At 38.0% G+C, this 25,897-nt stretch overlaps 1 protein-coding gene across 1 annotated transcript in view; it reads left to right on the top strand.

The window, feature by feature from the left end:
• CEP95 (centrosomal protein 95) overlaps nt 1-22,423 on the top strand; it is a 52,659-nt gene extending 30,236 nt beyond the window's left edge. Inside the window, exons 14-22 of the mRNA XM_070740357.1 lie at nt 269-450; nt 8,610-8,702; nt 12,315-12,465; nt 16,217-16,377; nt 18,520-18,594; nt 19,531-19,683; nt 21,259-21,405; nt 21,486-21,557; nt 22,050-22,423. Coding sequence (XP_070596458.1) covers nt 269-450; nt 8,610-8,702; nt 12,315-12,465; nt 16,217-16,377; nt 18,520-18,594; nt 19,531-19,683; nt 21,259-21,405; nt 21,486-21,557; nt 22,050-22,229 — 1,214 coding nt within the window. The 3' untranslated portion in view covers nt 22,230-22,423. The remainder of the gene's footprint in view (nt 1-268; nt 451-8,609; nt 8,703-12,314; nt 12,466-16,216; nt 16,378-18,519; nt 18,595-19,530; nt 19,684-21,258; nt 21,406-21,485; nt 21,558-22,049) is intronic.
• The last annotated feature ends 3,474 nt before the right edge of the window (nt 22,424-25,897 follow it).

Raw genomic sequence — 25,897 nt, 5'->3', positions numbered from 1 at the left:
AGATAGATAGATAGATAGATAGGAGTGTGTGTGTCTGTATGTCTTTGATTGGAGATTCTTAGTCATTCAGGTCCTAGTTGTCTCTCAAAAATACTTTTTTCCAAAGATGGATCTGACTGAATGTAATACAGGGCAGCCCATATCGGATCCCAAGGACATGACAGGGAAAACTTTAGAAACAGCTTCTGAAATTTATCGAAAGGGCCTTCACGATCCTTTGTTATAGAAAAAAACCCCTACTTGTGATAGACCTTTGTTTCTTTCATAGATACTCGTCGTTCAAGGAAAGCCCCCAGCCGTCGAAGGTCATTTTCTGCTTCCCCGCCTCCGTCCAATTATCAACAATCACATGTGTCAGATAGTCCTCCCCAGAAAGATGCAGAAGAGCCAGTGCGAAGGGTGCGAATATGTTGGCAAAACGAACAGGATCAGAGGAAGCTGAGAGCAAAGGTAATGGCAACTGGAATGGAAATGGAGTAACTATTATTTATTTATTTATTAGATTTGTATGCCGCCCCGAGTCTATGGAAAGAGGCGGCATACAAATCTAATAAATAAATAATGAATAATAAATAAATAAATAAATAAACTAAGTAATGCCTTAATGAGTGAATGTATTAATAGAGGCTCTCAGAGGACATGGAACCTTACCAGAACCAATATCTCAAACGTGCTTTTTCAGGAGGCAACTGGACTTCCTTGTTTTTTCTTTGAAGATGTTTTGCTTCTCCTCCAAAAAGCTTCTTTTGCTCTGACAGGATAACGGGGAATGGGAGGAATGGCAATGGTAATGGGGAATGGTAATTTGCATGCTTTTAGAGCAGTGGTTCTCAGCCTTTCTAATGCTGTGACCCCTTAATACAGTTCCTCATGTGGTGGAGTCTTCTAATAACCATAAGTCTAGCGCCAATTCTCCCAACAGAGCTTTAAGATGATTGGAGGAAGGTCAGAGGGATACCCCCACTATGAACGCCTGATTGGTCGGATTGTAAAAATATGTTCCAAGACGCCAGAAGAGAAGCTTTAGTTCCTAACACCATAGAAATTTGTCTTTTCCCCTGGTCTTAGGTGACCCCTGTGAAACAGTTGTTGACCCCCAAAGGAGTCCTGACCCCCAGGTTGAGAACCACTGCTCTAAAAGTGGAAGCACTTGGAGGTTTTGTCTGTGTCCACAGGGTTACCCGAGTAGTGCTCCTGGTTCCTATCATCTGCAATTTTTCCTCTAGAAATCTATTCCTACTTCCACACCATTCAAAGGGTGTTCATCCCAAATTGTCTTTAGAGATTCTCAGTCATCCAGTTGCTTCCTGAAAAGTCTAGTTGCCTCCTGAAAAAGCTTATTTTGGACAACTATGACCTGGATGACTGAGAATACCTACAGACTTCTAGCAGTCAATAGAATATGGGTGAAAAGAACTTCCGCTTTTCCACTTCAGAGGTTTTAGATCATCCTCAAAAGAAAAACACATTCTGAGTGTGATAGTATGCTACATGTACCTCTTAATGGATGGGATAGTAGCATTGTATGTTGGCTTTCTAGATCAGGTGTCTCCAACAAGGCAACTTTAAGACTTGTGTACTTCAACTCCCAGAATTCCTCAGGCAGCAAAGCTGAAGTCCACAAGTCTTAAACTTGCCAAAGTTGAAGACCCCTGTGCTAGATTATCTTTAGATACCTGAGGTTATATAGAATAGCATGCACTTGCTTGGGGTAAAACTGACCTGCTTGTGACATAGTGTCCAAAATGTTCTGAAACTGATCAGTATTGTTCTTGCTTTTGGGAGGGACTGTTACATGGGGCACAATTATGGTTAAAGCTGGTCAAGCTAGTTTATCAATGAAAGATATCTGGTTGACCAAGGCCATGGGGGTTGGCTGAGGTAAATATTTATTGACTGTAGAAATGTGGAAATCACAGACACAGGCACATTTAAATTTTGAAAAGAAAGTGGCTACAAGTTAAAACACTAATTAACATGATAATTACCTTTCTGATAGAAATCTTCGTAAAATAAAACTTCCTGAAAATTTTTGCTTAGGAGTGATAGGATTAACATCAGTTTTAGCTGCTATGTAAGTTACATAGAAATGATTAACTTACTGACAGACATAATGAGAATAAGAAAACATGTAAATAGCATTATAACTGCTGAAATGCTAATAAAACTTCATTTAATTTTTGTCACCATGATGTAAAAAAGAATGTTGAGACTTTAGAAAGAGTGCAAAGAAAAGTAACACTGATAACAACTAGAGGTTAAAACGTACAAAGAATGGTTGCAGGAACTGGATATATCTTTTTTTTTAATTTAATGAAAAGAAAGACTAGGGGAGACATGATATGAGTCTTCTGATATCTCACAGACACAGACACATTTAAATTTTGAAAAGAAATATTAATTTTAAATAAAAAAAGAACTGTATTAATTTGATTAAGAGTGAAAACAATATGAATTTGATTAAGAGTGAATAAAACTTTATACTTACTTGTTGTTGAATATTTGCAAGGCATAGAGAGGGAATTTCACTCCTTTTAATTGTTTTTCTAAATATTGTTTGAAAATGCTGTGAGATCATTCCATAATTTCTAGATTATTAAAATTATAGAAAATACCATGAATAACAATAATTTGTAGAACAAAAATCAAGAAAAAAATAGAAATGTAAGCAGAAGCTTTATCAGTTTTAAGAAAATGTGCTCTTCCAAGAGCAGCAATGGAGAAGTGAGATAACATGAGAAGATGTTTCTCCCTGTTGAGGAATTTGCCCAAAGAATACCAGAATAAATATTTCACAAAATTTATTTCCAAGGAGATAATTGAGAGACGTGAGCTGCATCTATTTGCCATAAATCTTTAAATTATAAAAAATTATTTTTGAGGATTAATACCAAAATAAAAAATATTAGGATAGAGTCCAAAAGTGGTTGGAAGAAATATTAGAAAGGAAAAGGGAAGGGGGGAAAACTGAATATTTTTTTTTAAAAAAAATTGGGAATAACACATGAAAAATATGAAAAATGACAAACATATTTAATCTTACATATAATAACAGCAGCAAGATTTACCTTTGCACAACATTGGAAAGGTAAAATCATACCAACTGAAGAAGACTTAATAGAAAAATAATGTCTTATGCAGAAATAGATAAATTAACAATGAAGATAAAAGATAAAAAGAGTCTTCGGAGAGGGGCGGCATACAAATCTAATAAACTATAACTAAAAATGAGTCAGAATATTACAAATGTTAAAATAGGTTTCATTGTTGGTTGAGAGAGAAATATACATAGTCAACCAAAATAAATTTTTGAATCCAAAAGAAAAGAGGATGAATTAAAAATGTAACAAAAGAGATACTTAAGATCTATGCACAATACAGTGTATAAAATAATAGCAACAATGATATAGATAAATCACTATAAGAAATAGAAATGCCAACTTAAACAAATGTTTTTAAATATTTGTTCATGTATACCTATGTTGAAACAAATATTTATTTAAAAAAATAAAAATAAATTTATTATGTTTGCAATAGAAAAATACCACAAGATTTGAGTAAGACTTTTAGCATTTTAAAAAATTGATGGCTTTAAAATAGATCATTTAAAAAAGTAGCTACAAGTTAAAACACTAATTAACATGATAATTACCTTTCTGATAGAAATCTTGGAAAGATAAAACTTCCTGAAAATTTTTGCTTAGGAGTGATAGGATTAACATCAGTTTTAGCTGCAAAGTAAGTTACATAGAAATGATTAAATTACTGACAGACATAATGAGTACAGGTATAAGAAAACATGTAAATAGCATTATAACTGCTGAAATGCTAATAAAACTTCATTTAATTTTTGTCACCATGATGTAAAAAAGAATGTTGAGCATTTAGAAAGAGTGCAAAGAAAAGTAACACTGATAACAACTAGAGGTTAAAACATACAAAGAATGGTTGCAGGAACTGGATATATCTTTTTTTTAAATTTAATGAAAAGAAAGACTAGGGGAGACATGATAAGAGTCTTCTGATATTTCAGAAGCTGCCACAAAGAAAAGAGAGTAAAACTATTTCCCAAAAGATCTGAGGGTAGAACAAGAAGCAATGAGTAGAAACTTAACAAAGAGAGAAACAACTTAAAACTAAGAATTTTTTTCTAACAGTTAAAGCAATTAATCAATGAAACAGCTTGTCTCCAAAAGTTGTAGATGGTGTAGGGTTTTCTACCTAAGCAAAAGGTTGGACTAAAAGACCTTCAAGATTCCTTTCAACTCTTTTTTTTTTTACTATTATTATAATATGACAGTATGCTAAGTTCTTCATTTCAAAGAAGAATCATTTTGAAAAGCATCTTTCCTGAAAGCAACTTTCTGTTAAAACGGTAGGATTATTTTTTAAGTTATAAATTATGTAAATTAATCAATTGTAAAATGCAGAATAGTTAATGTAAGAAAAGAGTCTTTGAGAAGATGAAAAGTAATTTCTCCTACAAAATCTTCCAAGGCTATTTGAAAAAGACAAAATTGCCTAAAATTCAATATTCAAATTTAGTAATGGGGAAAAATTAAAATCCTAGCCAACTTTTAGCATGTAAACCCATGTACGTTGCAGAGTTCAGCCAAAGCCTGAATATAAAAAAATATTTTGATGAAAAATATAACCATTTTACAAGATAATTTTTTACATGTATAGCAAGCCAATACTTAAATATTTGAGATGTTAGCTAAAGTAACTTAAGATCCTGCATTTTGAAAAATATCTATGAAGATTTTTATGAGAAAAAAAGAAAAGAACAGAATTTCATGAAAAAAATGACAAAATTTAAGATCTGCAAAAAGAAGTAAGACTTGTGGCAAAAATAAGCAAAAATAGATATTTTTGATGCAATCCCAAACCATTGCAATTCACTTGAGAATCCTTTCTGAAGGATTGAGATAAGGTTACTGGAATGTTTGCTTTTAATCAACAATGAAAATAATTGATTTAATTGAGAAGTAGGCAACTTAAAGAAAGGAATTTACCCATTTCAGCAATTGTTTTTAACTAAAGTAAAAGAAGTTTTGATTTATAATTGTGGGATAGAGTTTGTAGCTGAATATTTTTTTTCTTCCTGGTGCAATCCTTAATCTAGAAGGGAAAAGACTATGCATCAAATAAAACTTCCAATTAGGAAAATTACTAGGAAAAACTATTAGCATAAGGATGAGTAAATGCAAAAATCTCTTTAAGCTTAAGCTACAGAAAATTTACATAGAGTTTGTAAATTTACATAGAGTATTCCTTGTGCTTTCCATTGTAACTAAGTAAGACTATTTTCCCTTATTGCAAAACTTTCTGCTGATATTTCTGTGTGAGCTGAGAATTATTTTAAAACTACTGGAAAAGTAAATTTCTCTTTATCCTTGTCACAAATGTATGGTCAAAATCTTTCTTCGAAATCATCTATCATTAATTGTAAATAATTTGGAATTAAATTAGGTGACTCCAAACATGATTTTTTTCTGAGAATCATTACCTCTCCCAAGAGCTCTACATTTTTCCTTAAAATGTTTCTGTGTACCACTGCTGCAGAACTTTTCTTGGGTTTTCTCACCTTGCTTCTTCATTGTAGCTAACAGATTGTTTTTCTGCCTAGGAGAAGTCATACTGTATCTCTACAAATTTTAATCATTGCAGTCAATTCTGTATTCATGCCTAACTCTATGATAGCTGTTCTCCATCCAGAAGTAACTTTTTCTTTAGCAAACTTAATTAATGCAATTTGTGCTTTTTTGGTTATCAATTTGAAGATTTAAAGCATTTTAAAAAGGGATGAATGAAATCAATGTATGTTTCAATAGGTTCTTGTGGTTTGCTTGTAAAGGTTTCTGCTGGTTTATCAGCAGGAAGAATTTTCTGAAAATCCTTAAAGGCATTTTCAGAAGAAACTTGCAAGGTTGATGCAGAAGAAATATTTTGTATTGCATTAACTGCATCAATGGAAATTTGAGCATTTTTCTGAGCAAGATCAAAACCCTGATATTTTTCTAATTCTTCCTCTTGCATTTTTTGAATCAGACCAGTATTTTTTACCACTGGAGAAGATTCATGAAATGGCACTGAGGCTTTAGGATTTGAAAAGTATTATATGAAAGTATGACAGAAGGAGGGAGGTTGCTACTAAGTTCTTCTAGCTTCTGATTTAATGCATTAACCTTTTCTACTGCATAACGACAAAGATGCCAGCATTGGATTATTTCTACAGGCTCTGAATGAAATGTTTTTCCTATTTTTTCCCAGTCTCTGAGTTTTAAACTTCCACTTTCTGGGTACCATGAACACTGGCTTTCTATCTCACTGACCAAATTCCTAAGCTGAGTATCAGAAACGGACCTGTTGGTTCTCTGCACTAAATACTTTAGTTCAAAAACATGCTTTTCCTGCGTGTGAGATAATTTACTGCCCATACTTACCACGATGAGAGGTCCTTCGAGGACAAGAGTGCACTTTTGGGGTCTGTTCCAGATGAATGGCAAGCAGGATGAAGACTCTAATGTCCCTGTGACAGGCGCCAAATGTAGAAATGTGGAAATCACAGACACATGGTTTCTAGAATGCTTTGTCCATGTTGGAAATATCTCTCTGGGCTGAGCAGAGCTGTCTCATATTGAGAAACAAGCTCTCTCTCTCTCTGGGATCATGATTCTGGACTTGCAAGTTTATTCTTTTTATCCAGTTTCTTGCGTGTACAAATATAAAACATTAATTCTTAACTTAGTTACAATGTAAATAGTTAATATGTGACATATAGCATACAGACGAATCCTGTCAGGGTACAAAGATACCTAAATAAACAGGAGAGCATCTTAATTAACCAGACAAACAGACTTTAATTACCTAAACTCAACATAAACTTAAACAATTATTTCCTTAAACTTAATCAAGAGGGGTGAGTTGTCTCTGTCCAGCACGTAGCTTCTATAATCCAATCTTGTTTGATTTTAGCCAAAGCTGAACAAGCATGTAACATTTTCCTTAGATATATAAAGTATAATTTTTATACGTTAAATAATACAGAATAATGAAATGTTTTATATAGCATGATTGGTTTTCCATATCATTGCAATCATTGGTAATTACCCACAATCGACCATCTACTGATGACGATGGAAAATGGAAGACTTCAACTAAGAGCCTGGAAGGAAATAAACGAAAAGTAAGATAAATTGCACATTTGGGAAATTAAGAATGGGGAAAGATGTAAAGGGTCGGAATGTAAATGGCCCAGTCTTCTGGTATGGCATCGAGAAATCATACAGGGAAGTCAAAGTATAAAATTGACTAGGCTGAAAAGTATTCTGGGAAGTATGAATTGGTGTCATCTCAATTGTTGTGGACTGACATGTGAAACAAAGTTATTGTCCAGTGAATGATGATAGAATGCTTTGCACATGCGCAGAGGGTAAAAGAACCCAAATGGCAGCGGGTGGGCAGAGCCTCGCACTCCCTTCACGATCGGCTCTCTGATGACCCACAGGCATGAGCGAACCAGGAGCATTCCACCCCTGGAACACGTCCACTTGAAGGAAAAAAATAAACTATCCTGACTGACAGCCGGCCAGAGTTTCCACAAACTGTGAGATGGGCAACATATAAATTTAGAGTAAAAATTAATACATAACTAGGATATTTCTGTTAATATTTAGGATATTGTTTCTTATAACTCCAAGCTTGGTTTCAAACTTTATCGGGACAGCATATTTTAATTGTGATCCATATCCACGTATTTCAAATTTATATCCTCTACTTTCTAAATTTAGATAGGTGAAAACAGTGAAGGGGTAGCCTTAATATTGGTTAACTTTTTCTTTTTAATTTATTCAGGGGTTTTTTTTTTAAAAAAAAGAATCGAAAGAGAGAGCTTATCTTATTTTCTGGCACTGAAACTTTCAGACATTAATTGCTCTTTCAGCGCGATAGCTGAGTTTTTTATTTATTTTATTTATTTATTTATTTATTGGATTTGTATGCCGCCCCTCTCCGGAGACTCAGGGCGGCTAACAACAGTAATAAAACAATGTACAATAATAATCCAATAAATACTAAAAATGATTAAAAAACCCATTAATATAAAAAACCAAACATACATACAGACATACCACACATGAAATTGTAAAGGCCCAGGGGGAAAGAGCATCTCAATTCCCCCATGCCTGGCGGCAGAGGTGGGTTTTATGGAGGTTACAAAAGGCAAGGAGGGTGGAGGCAATTCTAATCTCTGGAGGGTGTTGGTTCCAGAGGGTCAGGACCGCCACAGAGAAGGCTCTTCCCCTGGGTCCCACCAAGCGGCATTGTTTAGTTGACGGGACCCGGAGAAGACCCACTCTGTGGGACCTAACCGGTCTCTGGGATTCGTGCAGCAGAAGGCGGTCCCTGAGATAATCTTTTGCTCTAGAATTGCAGTTGAACAACTGAATTTGAACATGTTGTTTCAATAGCCTAGAACCCACATTAAGTGAAACTCCTGATTTCTTAAAAAATTTACTTTGCAAACTGCTGTTAGAATGACCAAAAGGCACGTTCCATAAAGGAATAACTTCTTACAAACAACAATCGGACTTTATTGTGTCTTCCAGCAACTAAGCAAAACTTATGACGAAGACCTAAGAACATACGAAGTTAATGCAAGACTGGAACTTGCAAAGCTAAAAGCAAAGGCTGAGGAAACGGTAAGGTGCAGAGGAAATACACTGATAGCTCTCTGCATTTCTTTTCAACAGTATGGTTTCGAACATTCATATTTGAAGGGCAGCTTTTCCATTATGGGTCAACTCTCAAACATTTACATTTTGATGAGGGTTTTTCTCCCCATCAAACTTACCCGAGCAGAACTTTAAAACCAGGTTATCTTCAATTTACATCTGTTCGCTTAGTTACAGTTTGACGTTATGAGGGCACTGAAAAAGCAAGTGACTTAGAATCAGTCATTGGACTTAGAGTCAATCCAGCACCCCGATGTTCAGACATCAGGTGCTAGGCATCACGACCTTCCCATCCAGCTTCCAACAAAGGAAGAGTCAATGTGGGGAAGTTGAGTTTGCTTAATGACACCATAACTCACTTAATTACAACGGTGGTTCACTTAACCAAGGCAAAAAAAAGGTGATGAAATCGGATTTTATTTATTTATTTATTATTTATTTATTAGATTTGTATGCCGCCCCTCTCCGTAGACTCAGGGCGGCTCACAACAGAATAAAACAGTTCATAACAAATCTAATAATTTACAATTTAAAATATTTTGAAAACCCCATTATTATGCAGACATACGTACAAACATACCATACATAAATTGTATAGGCCCGGGGGAGATATCTCAGTTCCCTCCTGACGGCAAAGGTGGGTTTTGAGGAGTTTACAAAAGGCAAGGAGGGTGGGAGCAGTTCTAATCTCTGGGGGGAGTCGGTTCCAGAGAGTCGGGGCCGCCACAGAGAAGGCTCTTCCCCTGGGGCCCGCCAACTGACATTGTTTAGTTGACGGGACCTGGAGAAGGACCACTCTGTGGGACCTAATCGGTCGCTGGGATTTGTGCAGCAGAAGGCGGTCTCGGAGATATTCTGGTCCGATGCCATGAAGGGCTTTATAGGTCATAACCAACACTTTGAATTGTGACCGGAAATTGATCGGCAACCAATGCAGACTGCGGAGTGTTGCGCCTCACTTAGCCATTGCCTTGCGTAATAACAGAAATTCTGTTCCCAATTGTGGTCATAAGTTCAGGACTACGTGTAATGGCTATTGTTTTGTCTACGAGGGTCACCCAGAAAGTAATACACCACATTTTTTTTCTTCAACAATTATTTATTGAACACAGTGAAACTTACACACAAGAAAGAATTGTGTTTCTTATACAATCCCTATTTTTCCACATAATCTTCCCCTTCTATTGCCTTCCTCCAGTGAGACACAAGGGCAATGATGGGCTCCTACGGGAATAGTCAGGAACACAGTTCCGGTAGCAAAATTTGGAGCTCCACCCCAGAGCACCTAATTTGCATTGAAAGATGTTGAAACAAAATGCATAAGCCACGCCCACAGGGTGGTAGTAAAAATTTTGGTAGCCCATCACTGCACAAAGGCGTGTATGCCCTGTCGGTACCACTCCTTTTTCTGCTCACAAAGTCATTTCTGTACTGTGTACTGTCTTCTAATGGCCTCACCCTCTGCCCAGTGACTAACCGTACTTCTGTCGACTGCAGATTCTCCATAAACTGTACACAAACGTTTGTGAATGTTCCCAACAGTTTCTTTCTCCACAGAAAGAATGACAACACGCTGCTTGTGATGTACATCACTTACAGACACCATTTTGAAACACTGCGGCAGGTACATTATCTGTCTGAAGAAACGCAAAATTCACATACACACTCCTGACAATTCCAATAATGTATATCTAAAGTTTCACATTCATACCATTACTATAGGCTGAGAAAAAAAATGGTGCACTACTTTTTGGGTGACCCTCGTATCTCTGACAAATCAGACAGAGCAGTTTTCCTAAGACTCTTGGGAAGCAGGTCCTGTTTTTGAAGTGTGGGCTTCTCATTGATCGTGTTTTCAACCTGTTAAATTCAGTGATCACTGAGGTGACTTGATAATAAATGTTGTTTCTGGAATCAAGATCCATAGGTCCCAGTATGGGTAACTGTTATCTGTAATGGGGGTTTTTTAATGGTAAAAACGAGAAGGATAAAATCCCAGATTTGATTTTTCAGCATACAATGTGTTTTCTTTTATACAGATTTTAGTTTTGTAGCTATAAAAATAATCTGTAAGGAAGGGCCTAAAAAAAGCATGACAATAGTTATGCTGCAAAGGATGTAACTGAAAAATGGTCATAAAAATTGTCACTTTTTTCAGTGCCATTGTATCTGGCGGTGTGGAATGGTTACTAAATAAACTGCTGTAATAAGTTGATCAGAAAAACGGTCGCTTTTAGGATGTGGCTGGAGGTTTAATATTATTTTCTGAGGGATAGTGGCCACTTGGACAGTTGCCAGTTACCCGATCGAATATGGAAATAATTCACTGTTCATGTAAAATAGATGGAGAGATACCACAAATATGATGACAATATATATATATTTTAAAAGTTGTATGTTTGGATTGAAGTATCACTTCCAAAAATTGAGGAAGCAAGATGGCGAACTCTCCCCTTCAGTTTGTGTCCAAGGGAAGCCATTTTGGAAAACTGAGAGGAAACCAATATCTTTGTCCTGTGTGAAGTGGAAAATGCTGACTTCTTTGGCTCCAAGCCAGATATTTGAAGATGGGGGAATAAGATGTTTTGTACCTGGGGAGGCCAAGATGTACTTTTGTTTAGTGTGAAGACAGACCTTTCTGCCTTTTAGAGTTATACAGTGATACCTCATCTTACAAACGCCTCATCATACAAACTTTTCGAGATACAAACCCAGGGTTTAAGATTTTTTTTGCCTCTTCTTACAAACTATTTTCACCTTACAAACCCATTGCCGCCGCTGGGATGCCCTGCCTCCGGACTTCCGTTGCCAGCAAAGCACCCATTTTTGCACTGCTGGGGTTCCCCTGAGGCTCCCTTCCATGGGAAATCCCACCTCCGGACTTCCGTGTTTTTGTGATGCTGCAGGGGAATCCCGGCATCGTAAAAATGGGCGCTTCGCTGGCAACGGAAGTCCGGAGGTGGGGTTTCCCAGCGAGGGGAGACTCAGTGAAATCGCAGCATCGCAAAAACACAGAGGTCCGGAGGTGGGGTTTCGAGGACTTCGGTGTTTTTGCGATGCTGCAATTTAACTGATGCTTCCTTCACTGAGAAACCCCACCTCCGGACTTCCGTTGCCAGCAAAGCACTCGTTTTTGCGATGCTGGGATTCCCCTGCAGTCCGGAGGTGGGGTTTTCCATGGAGGGGAGCCTCAGGTGAATCCCAGCAGCGCAAAAATAGGCACTTCGGCTGGCAAAAGGGGTGAATTTTGGGCTTGCACGCATTAATCGCTTTTCCATTGATTCCTATGGGAAACATTGCTTTGTCTTACAAACTTTTCACCTTAAGAACCTCGTCCCGGAACCAATTAAGTTTGTAAGACAAGGTATCACTGTATTTTATTTTTAAGGCTTTCATCTTAAAGACATGTATTCATATTAACCAGCCATTGGAGAATTTAAATGTCTGATGTGCAGAAAATCACCAGCCTCTGCACTATGGGTTTGCCTCTTTTTGTATGAATCGTGAGCTGTCATTAGGATCTGCCTGCACTAGAATAACGAATGATCCAGTAACTATTCTGTGTGCGTTTGAATCCAGGAACAAAAGTACAAAGAGAACGTACTTAAAGGAACTCCAAGAATCTCACACGCAGCAAAGGTTTATTCTCGAAAAAATATACCTCGGCATTCCAAACTCAACCAGAGGATTTCAAGAGGAGGGTTTCCGAAGCCAAAAAAAGCAGCTCCAAGTAAGAACTAAAGCCCTTCTTGGTAGAGATCCTGGCAGCCTCTGAAAGCATGTTCTTTCAGTGCACGGGCCAAGATCACTGGCATTTTAGCAACATATAGCTGTCAAAAAACACTTTTCTGATTGACTCCATATGTCTTAAACTGGGCAAGGGGAGCAGAGAATTTAGGGAGCCTTTTGTCCAGCAATTTCTTCAAGGTTAGGAGGAAGGCTGTGCTTCCATAGCTGCAATTCTTTTAGTCCTCTTTAAGTTTGTCACTTGATTTAGGGGTAGTGATTTCTGACAGTCTCAAAATGGGGGAACAGTGCAGTCAGGCGGTAGGGAAAGCAAGTAGGATGCTTGGCTGCATAGCTAGAGGTATAACAAGCAGGAAGAGGGAGATTATGATCCCGCTATATAAAATGCTGGTGAGACCACATTTGGAATACTGTGTTCAGTTCTGGAGACCTCACCTACAAAAATATATTGACAAAATTGAACGGGTCAAAAGACGGGCTACAAGAATGGTGGAAGATCTTAAGCATAAAACGTATCAGGAAAGACATAATGAACTCAATCTGTATAGTCTGGAGGAAAACATTTAAATATATTAAAGGGTTAAATAAGGTCCAGGAGGGAAGTGTTTTTAATAGGAAAGTGAACACAAGAACAAGGGGACACAATCTGAAGTTAGTTGGGGGAAAGATCAAAAGCAACATGAGAAAATATTATTTTACTGAAAGAGTAGTAGGTCCTTGGAACAAACTTCCAGCAGATGTGGTAGATAAATCCACAGTAACTGAATTTAAACATGCCTGGGATAAACATATATCCATCCTAAGATAAAATACAGAAAATAGTATAAGGGCAGACTAGATGGACTATGTTTCTATGTTTCTACATTGCTTACAAATCAGTTCTTCGAGCAGAACATTCCAACAATCTTTCTTTTCCTTCCTTTTTCCTTTCCCCGCCTCCATCCCCTTGATCCAGATAAAAAAGTAACCGTCAATGCTGCCGAGCTATATATAATTATGTGTGGGTAATTTAAAAAGAGGAGCAGCCAAAACATTTCAAGCTTTAAAATATATTCTATTCCTTTGATGTTAAAATGTGTCAATTCTACGAAAAACCATAAGGGTGTCCCGTAATGGTTTTTTCCTCAATGCTTTATTCTCAACCAGTAAAAAACTCCACTCTGAGTAACTTCAGATTTATTCATCGGTATGCAATATAGTTTAGTAATAAGTTATGACGGCTTTTATATTGAACTGCTGGGCTTGTTTTGATATAAGCTAAGGGCAGGGAATATTAACAATGGCTAATTAAATATTTCTATATGTTTTTAATGTTTAACTGATGGAGCAAATCTGCATGAGAGAGTCGAAGATAAAACAGCTGGCCTATCCGCTGCTTAGCAGAAAAATCACATTTTTTTTTCAAGCATTGATTTCTTCCATACAAACATAACAAAAATGTTAGTTCAAACACAGTCAGGTATCTCATTTGGAGTTGTGCTTTCAAAGAAGAATTTTCATCCATAAGGATTACATCAACGCAGTAAAAATCATTAGATATTAGATAGAATTTTCAAAAGTTTGTTCACAGAATCAAATTGGATTAATGCCCTGAATTTCAACACCAACGTGACATGTTTGGCTGTTGGTTTTACAAACTGAATCATGCATAAGCCAACTGCTTTTTTATAAGTATTGTTTAGTGTGATGTGGAAACCAGTTAATGAGCTGCTGTGCATTTCAGTTGGCCTTCAATGTTGAACAGCTTGTCCTTCGTCGGTTTTATTGGGCTCAATAATATCAGCTTAGCCTGCAGAAGTCCCTAAAATCATTTTTCTTGGTTCAGGATTAGAAGGTCTTTTGAATCCAAGTATATATCATTATTATTGTTTGGGGGAAATATGAGTATAAATTTACCAGGAGTGACTATTTCTCATTAGAAATGAGACTGGTAAAGCAAGGATAACTCTCAGCTGCTAAATTCCTCCAGATAGGGTACAATTGTAATTATGGAGTTACCCAATATCATTCTTATAAAGAGTTGGAAAAGAATATAAAAACATTTTTAAAAAAGAAAATAATCTAGGGGATGCTCATTTCTGTTAAATGGACTTAGTTATAGTGCTGATTGTCTCCTTGTTAAAAGACCTGAAAGTTATTAGCAGAGAGCATCATGGAGAAAATCTATGTAGTTGCTAAGATTCAACATGTCTATATGATAAATATATGAGTCAGGTAGATCACCTTAAGACCAGTGGACTTCAATTCCCAGAATTTCCCAGACATTCCTGTTGAGTTGAAGCCCATAAGTCTTAAAAGTGGCCAAGGTTGGACAATGATGGTGTACAGTGTTCCCTTGATTTTCGTGGATTCGAACTTCGCGAATAGCCTATACCACGGTTTTTCAAAAAAATATTAATTAAAAAATATTTCACGGGTTTTTTCTATATCATGGGTTTTCCCATCCGATGACATCGTACATCATCGCCAAACTAATAATTTCTGCAAATAAATATAAAAAAATAATAATAATTGTTAATAAATAATTATGTTTATAAATATCAGAATCACTAAGTGTCTTATTCAATGGTGAGTACCAGTAATAATGGTGAGTAAATGGTTGTTAAGGGAATGGGAAATGGTAATTTAGGGGGTTAAAGTGTTAAGGGAAGGCTTGTGATACTGTCCATAGCCAAAAATGGTGTATTTACTTCTGCATCTCTACTTCGCGGAAATTCGACTTTCGCAGGCGGTCTTGGAACGCATCCCCCACAAAAAGCGAGGGAACACTGTAGTGGTTAAAGTTGGAAAATGGGAGACTCGGAGTTCTACTTTTACCTTAGCCATGAATGCTGCCTGGGCCAGTCCCCCTCTCTCAATTCATCTCACCTGACAGGGGGTGTTGTTGTGGGGAAAATAAGGAAGAAGCTGCATTGGATATGTTCACCATCAAGGTGGAATACAAATAAATAATATTTTCCATCCCTTTTTAATCTAGTTATAGCTCCTACCCTAAAGTAAGTACACTATTTTTCAGAGTATAAGATGTAACTTTTTCCTCCCTAAAAGAGGCTGAAAATTTGGGTGCATCTTATATTCTGAATGTAGCTTTTTCTAAGCTTCCCCCCCCCCAGCCCTAATGAAGTGCTAACAATCATCCCAACTCTTACCTTGAAGACCTTTTCATTGTTACTCTCTCCGGATAATGTTTTTCCAGCCCTAAGTCTTTGCGGGCTTTTTTTCATTGCTCTACTTGCTCTGGATAAATTTACTTCCTGCTCTAATGAGGTGCTAACGATCTTCCCAGTTTGCTGGCTCTTTCATTGTTACTCTCTCCAAGTAATGTTTTTAAGACCTAACCAGAGGATAAAATAATGTGCTGAAGCTGACCACACTAAGCATGCTAGCCAGATGAATACCTGGTAAGCAGATTCCCCCCCCCCCCCTATTTTCCTCCCCCAAAACTAAGCTGCGTCTTATACTCCAATGCATCTTATACTCCGAAAAATATATTAGTCCTGTTTAGATGTGTTTGCGCACAATGTACTGTTTATAAGTAAGAATATTAAATCAAGTAATGGGATGTGCAGCACCACGGCCATTAATTCATTAAGTATAAAACAGTAAGCTTAGTCCAGCCTTCCCTAATCATGGTGGTTCCATGACCGGGGAGGGAAGCTGTTTTTTAATGGCAGTTCAAAGCATAAGGCCCACTCTTCCGCTCTTCATTGCTTAAGTCTGTCTCTTTCTTTCAGTGAAAGTCAAAGAGAATGATCTCTTGCCTCTGCTACTAGAAGATTTTCCTCACCTGAACATTTCTCAGCCAGCAATGGACAAGATGTGGCAGCAGCAGCTCTCCCAGATAGATCAATTCAAGTCTCCCAGTGATAGGAACCAGTGGAAACTACAAAACGAAGTGAGTTATCTGTAGGCTCAAGAGAGAGAGAGAGAGAGTCAGAGTCTTTCAAAAAAGGTAGCACAAAAATTGTGCCGACAATAGCTAAAAGAAACAAACATGGGATGAAAGTCCCATGCATTAACCAGGACCACAGGTAGTCCTCAACTTGTAAAACAATCTAGCGACTGTTCAAAGTTACAAAGGGACTTAAAAAAAGTGATTTGTGGCCGTTTTAAAAATTCTTAATGAACATCCCCATGGTTCATGTGATCAAAACCCAGACTCTTGGCAATTGACTTATCTTTGCAGTGTCCCGGGGTCATGAAGGTGACCTTTCGCAACCTTCTGACAAGCAAAGTCAATGGGGAAGCTAGATTCACTTAACAACCATGTTTACTAATAGCTGCAGTGACTCACTTAACAATGGAGGCAAGAAAGGTCCTAAAATGGAGCAATGCTCACTTAACAATTGTCTTGTTTAGCAACATACATTTTGGGCTCAAATTTTGGTCATACGTTGAAGACTGCTTGTACTGATGATACTTCTAATTTTATTTTTGGAAACATTACTGAAGGGAATGAATTGGCCACTATGCTTACTTCAGGAGGGTCTGAGATTTTTCATTCAACCAGAGCTTTATTCTTGTAGCCTGATGTCACTCCATCACTTTGTGACATTGAAAAAGGAAGGACATGGGGGAGCGGTAATGGAGAAATTGGATTACAAATCCTGATGAAAGCACAGGGAGGACTTGAAAGGGGAAAGTGGGGAGAAATAAGAGTAGGTGGTTGTTGTGTGGGAAATAGGAGGAGGAAGAAGTATGAGATGTGTTTGCCACCTTGAGTTACTTATACTACGTAATAAGGGTAGAATAAAAATCAAATATATCAAATGCACCTGCCTTCATATGTGAGTACAGGCTTTTTGTGAATAAACCCAGAGGTGCGATTCAGCAGGTGCTCACCAGTTCTGGAGAACCGGTAGCAGAAATTTTGAGTAGTTCGGAGAATACCAGCTCTGATTGGCCCCGTCCCCATCTATTCTCTGCATCCTGAGTCCCAGCTGATCGGGAGGAAATGGGGATTTTATAATATCCTTTCCCTGGAGTGGCACGGGAATGGAGATTTTATGGTATCCGTCCCCTGTGGCACGCAACAGAACATACTACACCCACAGAATTACCCTGTTTCCCCGATAGTAAGACACCCCCGATTGTAAGACGTATCGGGGGTTTCAGGGGGGTCGGCTAATATAAGCCGTACCCCGAAAGTAAGACATATGTCTTACTTTCGGGGAAACACAGGGGTATTGCCGGGGGGGGGAGCCCGATGACGTCGCTTCCAAGCTCTTCCCCGGCTTGGCAAAGCGAAGGACGGCGCTGGTCCGAAGCGAGCCGAGCGGGCGGTGGCTTGCAGCGAAGGCGCTCGTCCCAGCAACCGAGTCCTGCCGAGGCTTGGCTGCAAGCGGCCAGCGAGGCCGACCAGCTCCGAGGTGAGCGGCCGGAGCTGCGTCCTCCTTCGCCCGCCTCCTTTCCGGCAGGCAGGTAGGGCTGCCCAACTGCGCAGAGCGGCTCCTCCCCTCCAGACACACGCTTCCCCGACACGCGTCTGTGGCTCCACGCGTGCACGCCGCTTGGAGCCCTGAGGTTGAACTTGGAAAAGGGCTCACGAGGCTCCTGTCCCGCGGCTGCCCTTCTGGACTCTGGGGAGATGCCTTCGGGAACGCGACCCTTTCAATTTTTTTCCAATGTAAGACATACCCCGAAAGTAAGACGTAGTGGGGCTTTTGGGGGTAAAAAGAAAGTAAGACACTGTCTTACTTTCGGGGAAACACGGTAGTAGTGGGGAAAAAAAATGAATCCCACTACTGAGTAAACCAGGATGCTTGGGGATGTTGGAAGTTGTAGTACAGGCTGGCATAGAATTTATTCAGCAGGTGTCTCTGGAAGAGAGTAGATCAAGATGGAGAAATCTTTCTTGAGAGCTGCTAAATTGGTTAATAGGCAGGGGTTTGATAATTTAATGAAAAATAATGTTTTAAGAGAAATCTGTGGAGCCCTTGGTGCCCGCTGAACTTCATTGTTTTCTTGCAAACATTTCATTTTCCAGGTAGGTAACATCATCAGAGCTACATGAATGAAATCTGTGTACTTCTTTCAGGTACAGGAAACACTGAAGAAGCACAATCTACTTGTGGATCTTCTTAAGAGAGAGCAAGCTCACAACAGGAGATTGGTATATGTGGGAAGAAGCTAATGTATTGATGATAATTTAATTTTTAAATGTATTTGTAGGCAGCCTTTCTGCTCTGTACCCATGCAAGACAGTAAAAGAGAAAATATAAGTCCAAACAGTATAATATAGAACAGTATAATCATATAATATCTATAGTTAACTAATCAAGACACAATTCTTTCTAACAATATAATGGAATGTTATTTGGTCTCTATAAAAATATAGAGCTATGAGAATAAAGCTATAATAAATTAAAACACAATTTGCCATTATAAAATACTGTGGTCTTCTCTTCAGCGGCATGCATCTTTCCAATATATAATTTGCAACAGCACTTAGACTTCTATACCACTTCACAGTGCTTTGACAGCCTTTTCTAAGCAGTTTACAGAGTCAGCATATTGCCCCCAAAAATCTTGAGTCTTCATTTTACCAACTTTGGAAGGATGGAAGGCTGAGTCAATCTTGAGCCTGTCAGAATGGAACTCTTAGATGGGGGCAGAGTTTGTGTGCAATCCTGCATTCTAACCATTGCGCTACCAGAACTCTCAATTGGGACTAAAACTGAATAATCTATTGTGGAAAACCTCAGCTATTAGAAAATAACCCCTTGCCATACATAGTGGAATATTTAAGACTGAGATGAAAGCAGGGCATCTTCCAAATGCATCAGGGCTGGTAGGGTTTCAGTCCTAGGAATCACTCCCCAGCAAGTCTGGAACATGACAAATTCCAACACCTGCTTCCGTGCCAACCAGAAATCTGACACGCTGGAGCGCTGCCACTTTTCCAGCCAAAGCTGCACAGCATAGGAAAGGAGAGCAGCCCATCACTCCCTCAAAGCATTGCTTAAATATTTGCAGAAAACAGGGGCGGCTTCCCTCCTTGGTCTTCAGGGAATCTTAATAGCTTTTCCTCTTTGGGTTTGTTTTTCAGCAAGAGTTTAGGCAGCGCATTGAGAGACAGAAAAGTACACAGAATAAAACCAGGGAGAGACGGCAGCAGATTGCCCGAGCCAAAAAATACTATCAAGATTACAGAGTTCAGCTCCGGGCCAAGATGATGAGGACCAGAACGCGGGAGGAAAGGGTAAGTTAGGGACCTCACTCTGCAGATTGAAGGAGAGTGGGTCAATTTACACGGTGCTTTCAGCATGGGTGTGATTGGAGCCGTGAATCCACCAACCTCCCATTTCAACAGCAAATTAGGAATGCCCACATTAGGTGGTTGCCTGCCATCAGTCATTATGATGAATTTGGGAGGTGCTTAGATGTTGTAGCTGCCTCGTACCATTTGTTAATCAAGAAAAGCGGAGAGAATTACATCCTGGGAAGGCACCTTTGTGGTGGGAACACACAAATGTCAGAAGGTAGTTTTAGTAAGTAAACTTAAAAGTTGGAGTCAACTTATTTACTGTTTAAAATCAAAATTGCATTTCCTATGCTGCTATTGCTTCAAAACATTATTACAGGTCATCGTTTTAAAACCATCAATTTAATGACTGTTTTGAAGTTACAGTGGCCCTGGAAAAAAGGACATGATCATTTGTCACACAACCTTTCCTCCCGGTCACATGATCAAAATTCGAACACTTGGCAAAATTTGAACACTTGGTATTTATGATGGTTACAGTGTCCTGTGGTCATATAATAATTTTTTGTGACATTCTGATAAGCATGGTCAATGGGGGAGCCAGACTCACTTATCAACCATGTTACTAACAAAACAACTTCGGTGATCCATTTCACGATGGCAAGAAAGGTTGTAAAATGGGGCGAAACTCATTTAACAATTGTCTTGCTTAGCAACAGAAATGTTGGGCTCAACTGTAGTCGTAGATCGAGAACTACTGTACTAGGACTTCAGTAAAATGCAGGTAACAGTGCATAATTCACTATGCATATAGTGATTTAACTGGTTGAAAAGAAATAATCAGTATTTGATTTGATTAATTATGATTCAGGTTGATGAAAAGTAGATTATGGAGAACACCTCAGGTTATTGCTTCTCCCTCTTGCTAACTTTTTAAAACAAATTAACAATTCCAATTGTTACATCCTTCGCATCACAAGGGCATAGAATAAGAATTTGGATCTTGTAGCATATTTTATATTATGAAGTTCCTAATATGCAAGGTTTTATAATAAGTGTTACAACCCTCAATGAGTTTTCCATTTCTGCTCAAGGATAATTTGATGTCAGGCTTGGGCTAATTAGATCAACGAATGATTGTATGGTTGATGTACAAATGGGTGTGATTGGTTTTTAATATAATTAGGGATTTTAGATAGCTATGCAATTTTAATTTAATTGGATTGATTTTATTGTAATTTACTGTTTTTTATATCTTGTAGGCAGCCCTGAGTCTTAGAGAGGGGCGGCATAGAAATCCAATGAATGAATGAATGAATGAATGAATGAATGAATGAATGAATGAATGAATTGAATGAAAGAAATAGAAGGATCTCCTATGGGAATAAAGAAATGGATGGCTGGATAGTGCTTACTGAGACAAATCTGATCGTCAGAATTGTCAAAAGGGAACTAAGATTACACACAAAGTTGGACTTGGGACCTGTATCTAAAAATAGTTACGTTTCCCTGTTGTTTTTTTTTAAAAAAACAGCTGTTCTTATGCTTGTTAATTGAATGTCATTTTGGTAGATCTTTAAACAACTGTTTGGAGAAGCCTTGGAAATTCAGAAACAGAGATTTCTTGAGCTGAGGTCATATGCCAGGGAGAAACGTGCTGAACAAAAGAAGCAGTATCAAGATGAACTGCAATCCATGGAAAACTATTACAAAGATCAGGTAGGCTTCCCCCTGATACCGTATGGATGGTGATTAATCTTTCGTGGTCCGTCATTAATTTTTCTTCCACTTTCCTTTAGTTTGCAATGCTGGCTGAAGCCGTTTCAGAAGAACGTCGAGAAATCCAAACCAGAGAGCGAGCACATACCCAGGTAAGTCATCTCCCGTAGAGAGGAAATGCAAATTCTTTCCTCAAAGCTTTGAAGACGACGCCCAAATGTTGCAGTTGAATTTGTGCAAAAGAGCTGTGGTGGCAGTATTGCAGACTGACTCTGCCCACTGCCAGGAGTTCGCTCCTGACCAGCTCCGGGTTGACTCTGCCTGCCATCCTTCTGAGGTCGGTAAAATGAGGACCCAGATTGTTGGGGGCAATATGCTGACTTTGTAAAACTGCTTAGCGGGCTGTAAAGCACTGTGAAATAATATATAAGTCTTAAGTGCTATGGCTAAGTGCTATTAATCTGACAAAATGGCAAATTATTATATAGATTTAATTATATTTAAAAATATAATAAATAAATGGCTCAACCTCTTTTTGAAGTATTTTGCTCAGCCTGAGAGCTACGCACACTTTTCCTATAAAGTTTTAGAGCTATAATTGAATCAACAGATGGCTTGACATAATCCTAATGGTTTCTTTTCAGACATTAGGTAAAGTGAAACGTGAACTGAGATCCAAGCTGGAGAAAGAGATTAAAGAACTGCAGGACATGATCACACATGATGATGATGATTTGTTTTTCCGAGAACTAGAAGCTGATCGGCTGAAATCCAGACTCTTGGTGGCTTCTTTTCAGTGCAGCAAGAACTATCTGTTTCTTTAAAGACCTGGCATGCTTGTATCATATCTATGGGGCTTCTTACAAGGAGACCAGAATCAAAACTATAAAATTAGCAGTTTAATTTCCTGCCCCAAGACCAAGATTAATTTGATGTTATGAAAATATTGCACTGATATTTTCAAAACAAATGGTTTTAAAGACTTTTGTCAATAAAGTTAGCTTCCTTATAATCAAAATTCATCTATCTCCGAGTGTCACTTCTGTGGCCAAATTTCATTTTGCTCCTGTAAATTGCTATCAGAATAGTGGGGAATGGAAGGATTGATATTCCTTGCAGACAGCTGGTACTATAATTTGCATCTATCCTTGAAGCACTGGGAGGTTTATCTATGTTCTCCATTTCACCTGATTTTTCTCCTGGTTCTTGTTGTCTGCAAATTTTTCCTCTGGAAATCCATTCCTACTCCCACATTTTCCAAAGGGTGTTTATCCCAAATTGTATGGCTATAGATGCCTTATTCTTTGTGCCTAAAGGCTATTCGGAAGCAGGCTTCAGTTTAACCCTGGCGACACCAAGTAACAATGGTTTCACTGTTGTACTGGTAGTGGAGGTTCTCCATCATCCTCAAGGTTGACTCAGCCTTCCATCCTTCCAAGGTGGGTAAAATGAGCCAGATTGTTGGGGGCAATATGTTGACTCTGTAAACTGCTTAGAGGTGACTGTAAAGCACTCTGAAGCGGTATATAAGTGCTATTGGTCTCCTAGGTGCATGGCTGCTGCTTGATAAGGCGGCGTTAGCTATAGTCAGGAATGTGTCGGCTTATCTGATGCTCCAATTACACTATTTCCTGAAGTGCTTACTTCTCAGTTTTCCATGAGTTCGACATAAGGCTATATTTGAAGCCAACATGGAAGCTAGTTAATTCAGAATGCAGTATTATGAATAAATATAATCTCATCTTATTATGATCATTCCCATCTCTGTTAACTGTTGCCAGTGAGCTGGTTGCAATTAAAGGTGCCACCTGAAAAACTATAGCATAGGGAATGGCTGAGGGACCACTGCCCTCCCATCATTTATTAACCAGTGCCATCTGATGGGACCCACAAAGTGTCCCATCTCTGTCACAGCACCTGTTCTCTTGAATAGCATCTCTCCAGAAGTTCAAATCACCCAATTCTGCAAGCCTTTTTCACAATCATTGAAGTATTAGCTCTGGAATAGACTGCTGGTGTGCTCATTTTGTGTATATTGTATTGTGTGGCAAGTGTATGTGGTTTTTTACCTCATATGGTTAGGTGTATTGTTAGTTTTTATTTTAAGGTGTTGCATTTAATTTTAATTTATACGTTGTTCAGAATCAGTGCTAGGTTGGGGATCTTATAAATCAAATAAATACATTTTGCTATATCAAGGCCAATTAAATTCCTTGTACATTTTACATATAAAATATTGCTATTTGAACCATATTTGGGAAGAATTGATCATGAGCACATTAGGGCAAAGTGATAATTGCTCTTCTACACTTTTACTGTTGTGCTAGACACAGCAATTTGAATAGTACTAATAAGTAATATTTTGTGTAATATCTCTAAGTTATACAATGGCAAGACATGTAGAAATAAAAATCTTGAAAGGAAAATGTTGCCAGGCATTGAACACACGTATTGCATCAAGGAATATAGTGGGGTGGAAATCTCTCCTTTCTCCTCCTTAGTTTCTGCAAACAGCAGAATTTTATCCCAACAGGGCATTTAAAAAGTGACAGCAAAACCAGGAATGCAGTGGAAAACCTTAAGAGGCTGCATTCTCCCCCTTTTAGAAAATGTAAATATTTGACATAGAAACTCAAAGCCAACATCAGTCAATGGACAGTGGAATGATGCCTCCAAGGTTAGCCAGGATTTCTGTGATTTCTTAAAACTACTAATAAAATCACTATTATTTTATTTTAAAAAGAAGAATCTATACACAGCATTCAATTTTATCCCTCATTTTCTGCAGGATATTCTGTGGTTTCTTAAAGCTATTTTATTTAAAAGTAAAAAACAAACAACTTTTAAAACCTTTGATGCTGTGACAGTGCAAACAGCATTCAATTTTATTGCTCAATTTCTGCATGGGTACATACTCAAAAAAAAATTATACAGATGTATTGTTAAAGCTCATGTAACAGCTTGGTGAAAATACAATATCAATGCTAAACACATTCTGCAATAAATACAATAGAAATGGAACTGAAAAAATGTGTCAGTTTGTGGCAGAAGGAAGTACTGTGTATCAAATGTAGGTTTGTTTTAGTAGGACAAAACTTTTAGGATTTGGCAGAGTCAGAAATCTTCTAAATAAACATGTCTTGAGAAAAAATTGAACCTGTTAACTATATAGTGCAGTTCAAAGTTTGTAGCAGAAATGTCATGCTACTTTACAAATGTGATTACAAAAGCACAAGTTCCTTCTATTAATGCAGCCAGTTTAACTGCACCACAGGTTTAAGGATATAGTGTTTTTTCTTTAAAAAAAATTGTGTGCTCTGGACTCTAGTACAAACATAAACGTTTGGTAAAAATAAAAATCAGTTTAGAGAAACTGAACCTATGTGCAAAAAATAGAATACATACTGTACAAAGCACCATTACAAAAAACTTTACACCTAGAAATTAAACTTGAAAATGCATCTGAGTACTTAATCACAGAATCCTAGCAAATTCATTTTAACTATTCATTTTAGCACATTTATTCCTGAAAAGAAAACATGGAAACGTGAGGTGGCATCTCTCAACTATTCAATCCACGTTCAGAATTGAGGAAGGAATCCTATGAGAAAAAGGGGTGTACTGGAAATAAATATTCACATTAAAACCTAGGGTAAAAAATCCAAAAGTCCAGCATATTTAGCACTGGGAAAAGAGGCATTGGCTATACATCTGCAATGGATAAGTTGAGAAGAGCTTCGGGTAAGTTGTGTGCTTTAAAGCTTAATGGTTTTTATGCAGATAAAAAGGCACTCAGAAGACCTGAGAATTCTATTTGCATTCGTCTGCTCAGTGTTGGTTCAAGCAAGATGCAGGTATAGTTTAATTTTGCCTAATATAGAGAGAATTAGATTAGTGACGTAATATAGAAGGTTCTCTGAACACAATTTAAAATAGAGCAACAATGCAGTCACAGTTCAAAAACATAAGTTTTGGAATTAGACCCGGTTGGATTTGCCTTTTGCCAAACTTAACACCCCATTGTCTTCACTGTTGACAAATTATTTCAGCTCTCAATTTCTACTCTTAAAATTGCTAGGTTTCATCCTATTTAAAATAGAGGCGTCTTAAACAAGACAATACAAGGCTATTACTGCCAATCTAATGGCAGGTCTGCAGAAAAGGAAGAACAGGCAGATTTTCCTTATGGAGAAGCAAGGTGAGTTTTAGATACAATCTAGTTATCCAAGAAGTTCCCGAGGATACAAAAGAAAAGACTTGAATGGTCCATTATAAAAGGCAGGAATCCACCTTCAGAGGTGTTCAGCATTCAGTACTCAATGGTGCTCGAAAACCAAGGCTCCATAACATCTAGAATATAACGCTATTCCTGAAACCTAAAATATCAGCTGAAAAAGGCAGAGATTATCCCAGAGATGATCTGATGGGGGGGGAGGGGGGGAATAACTTCAAACAGGCACAAAAGAAGATGTCCTCATTGAGAATAAGGGCT

Source organism: Erythrolamprus reginae, chromosome 2 (genome assembly GCF_031021105.1).
Source record: "Erythrolamprus reginae isolate rEryReg1 chromosome 2, rEryReg1.hap1, whole genome shotgun sequence".
In the NCBI taxonomy this organism is placed as follows: Eukaryota; Metazoa; Chordata; class Lepidosauria; order Squamata; family Dipsadidae; genus Erythrolamprus; species Erythrolamprus reginae.
Note: the sequence above shows the minus strand (reverse complement) of the source record. Positions and strands in the feature narration are given on the sequence as shown.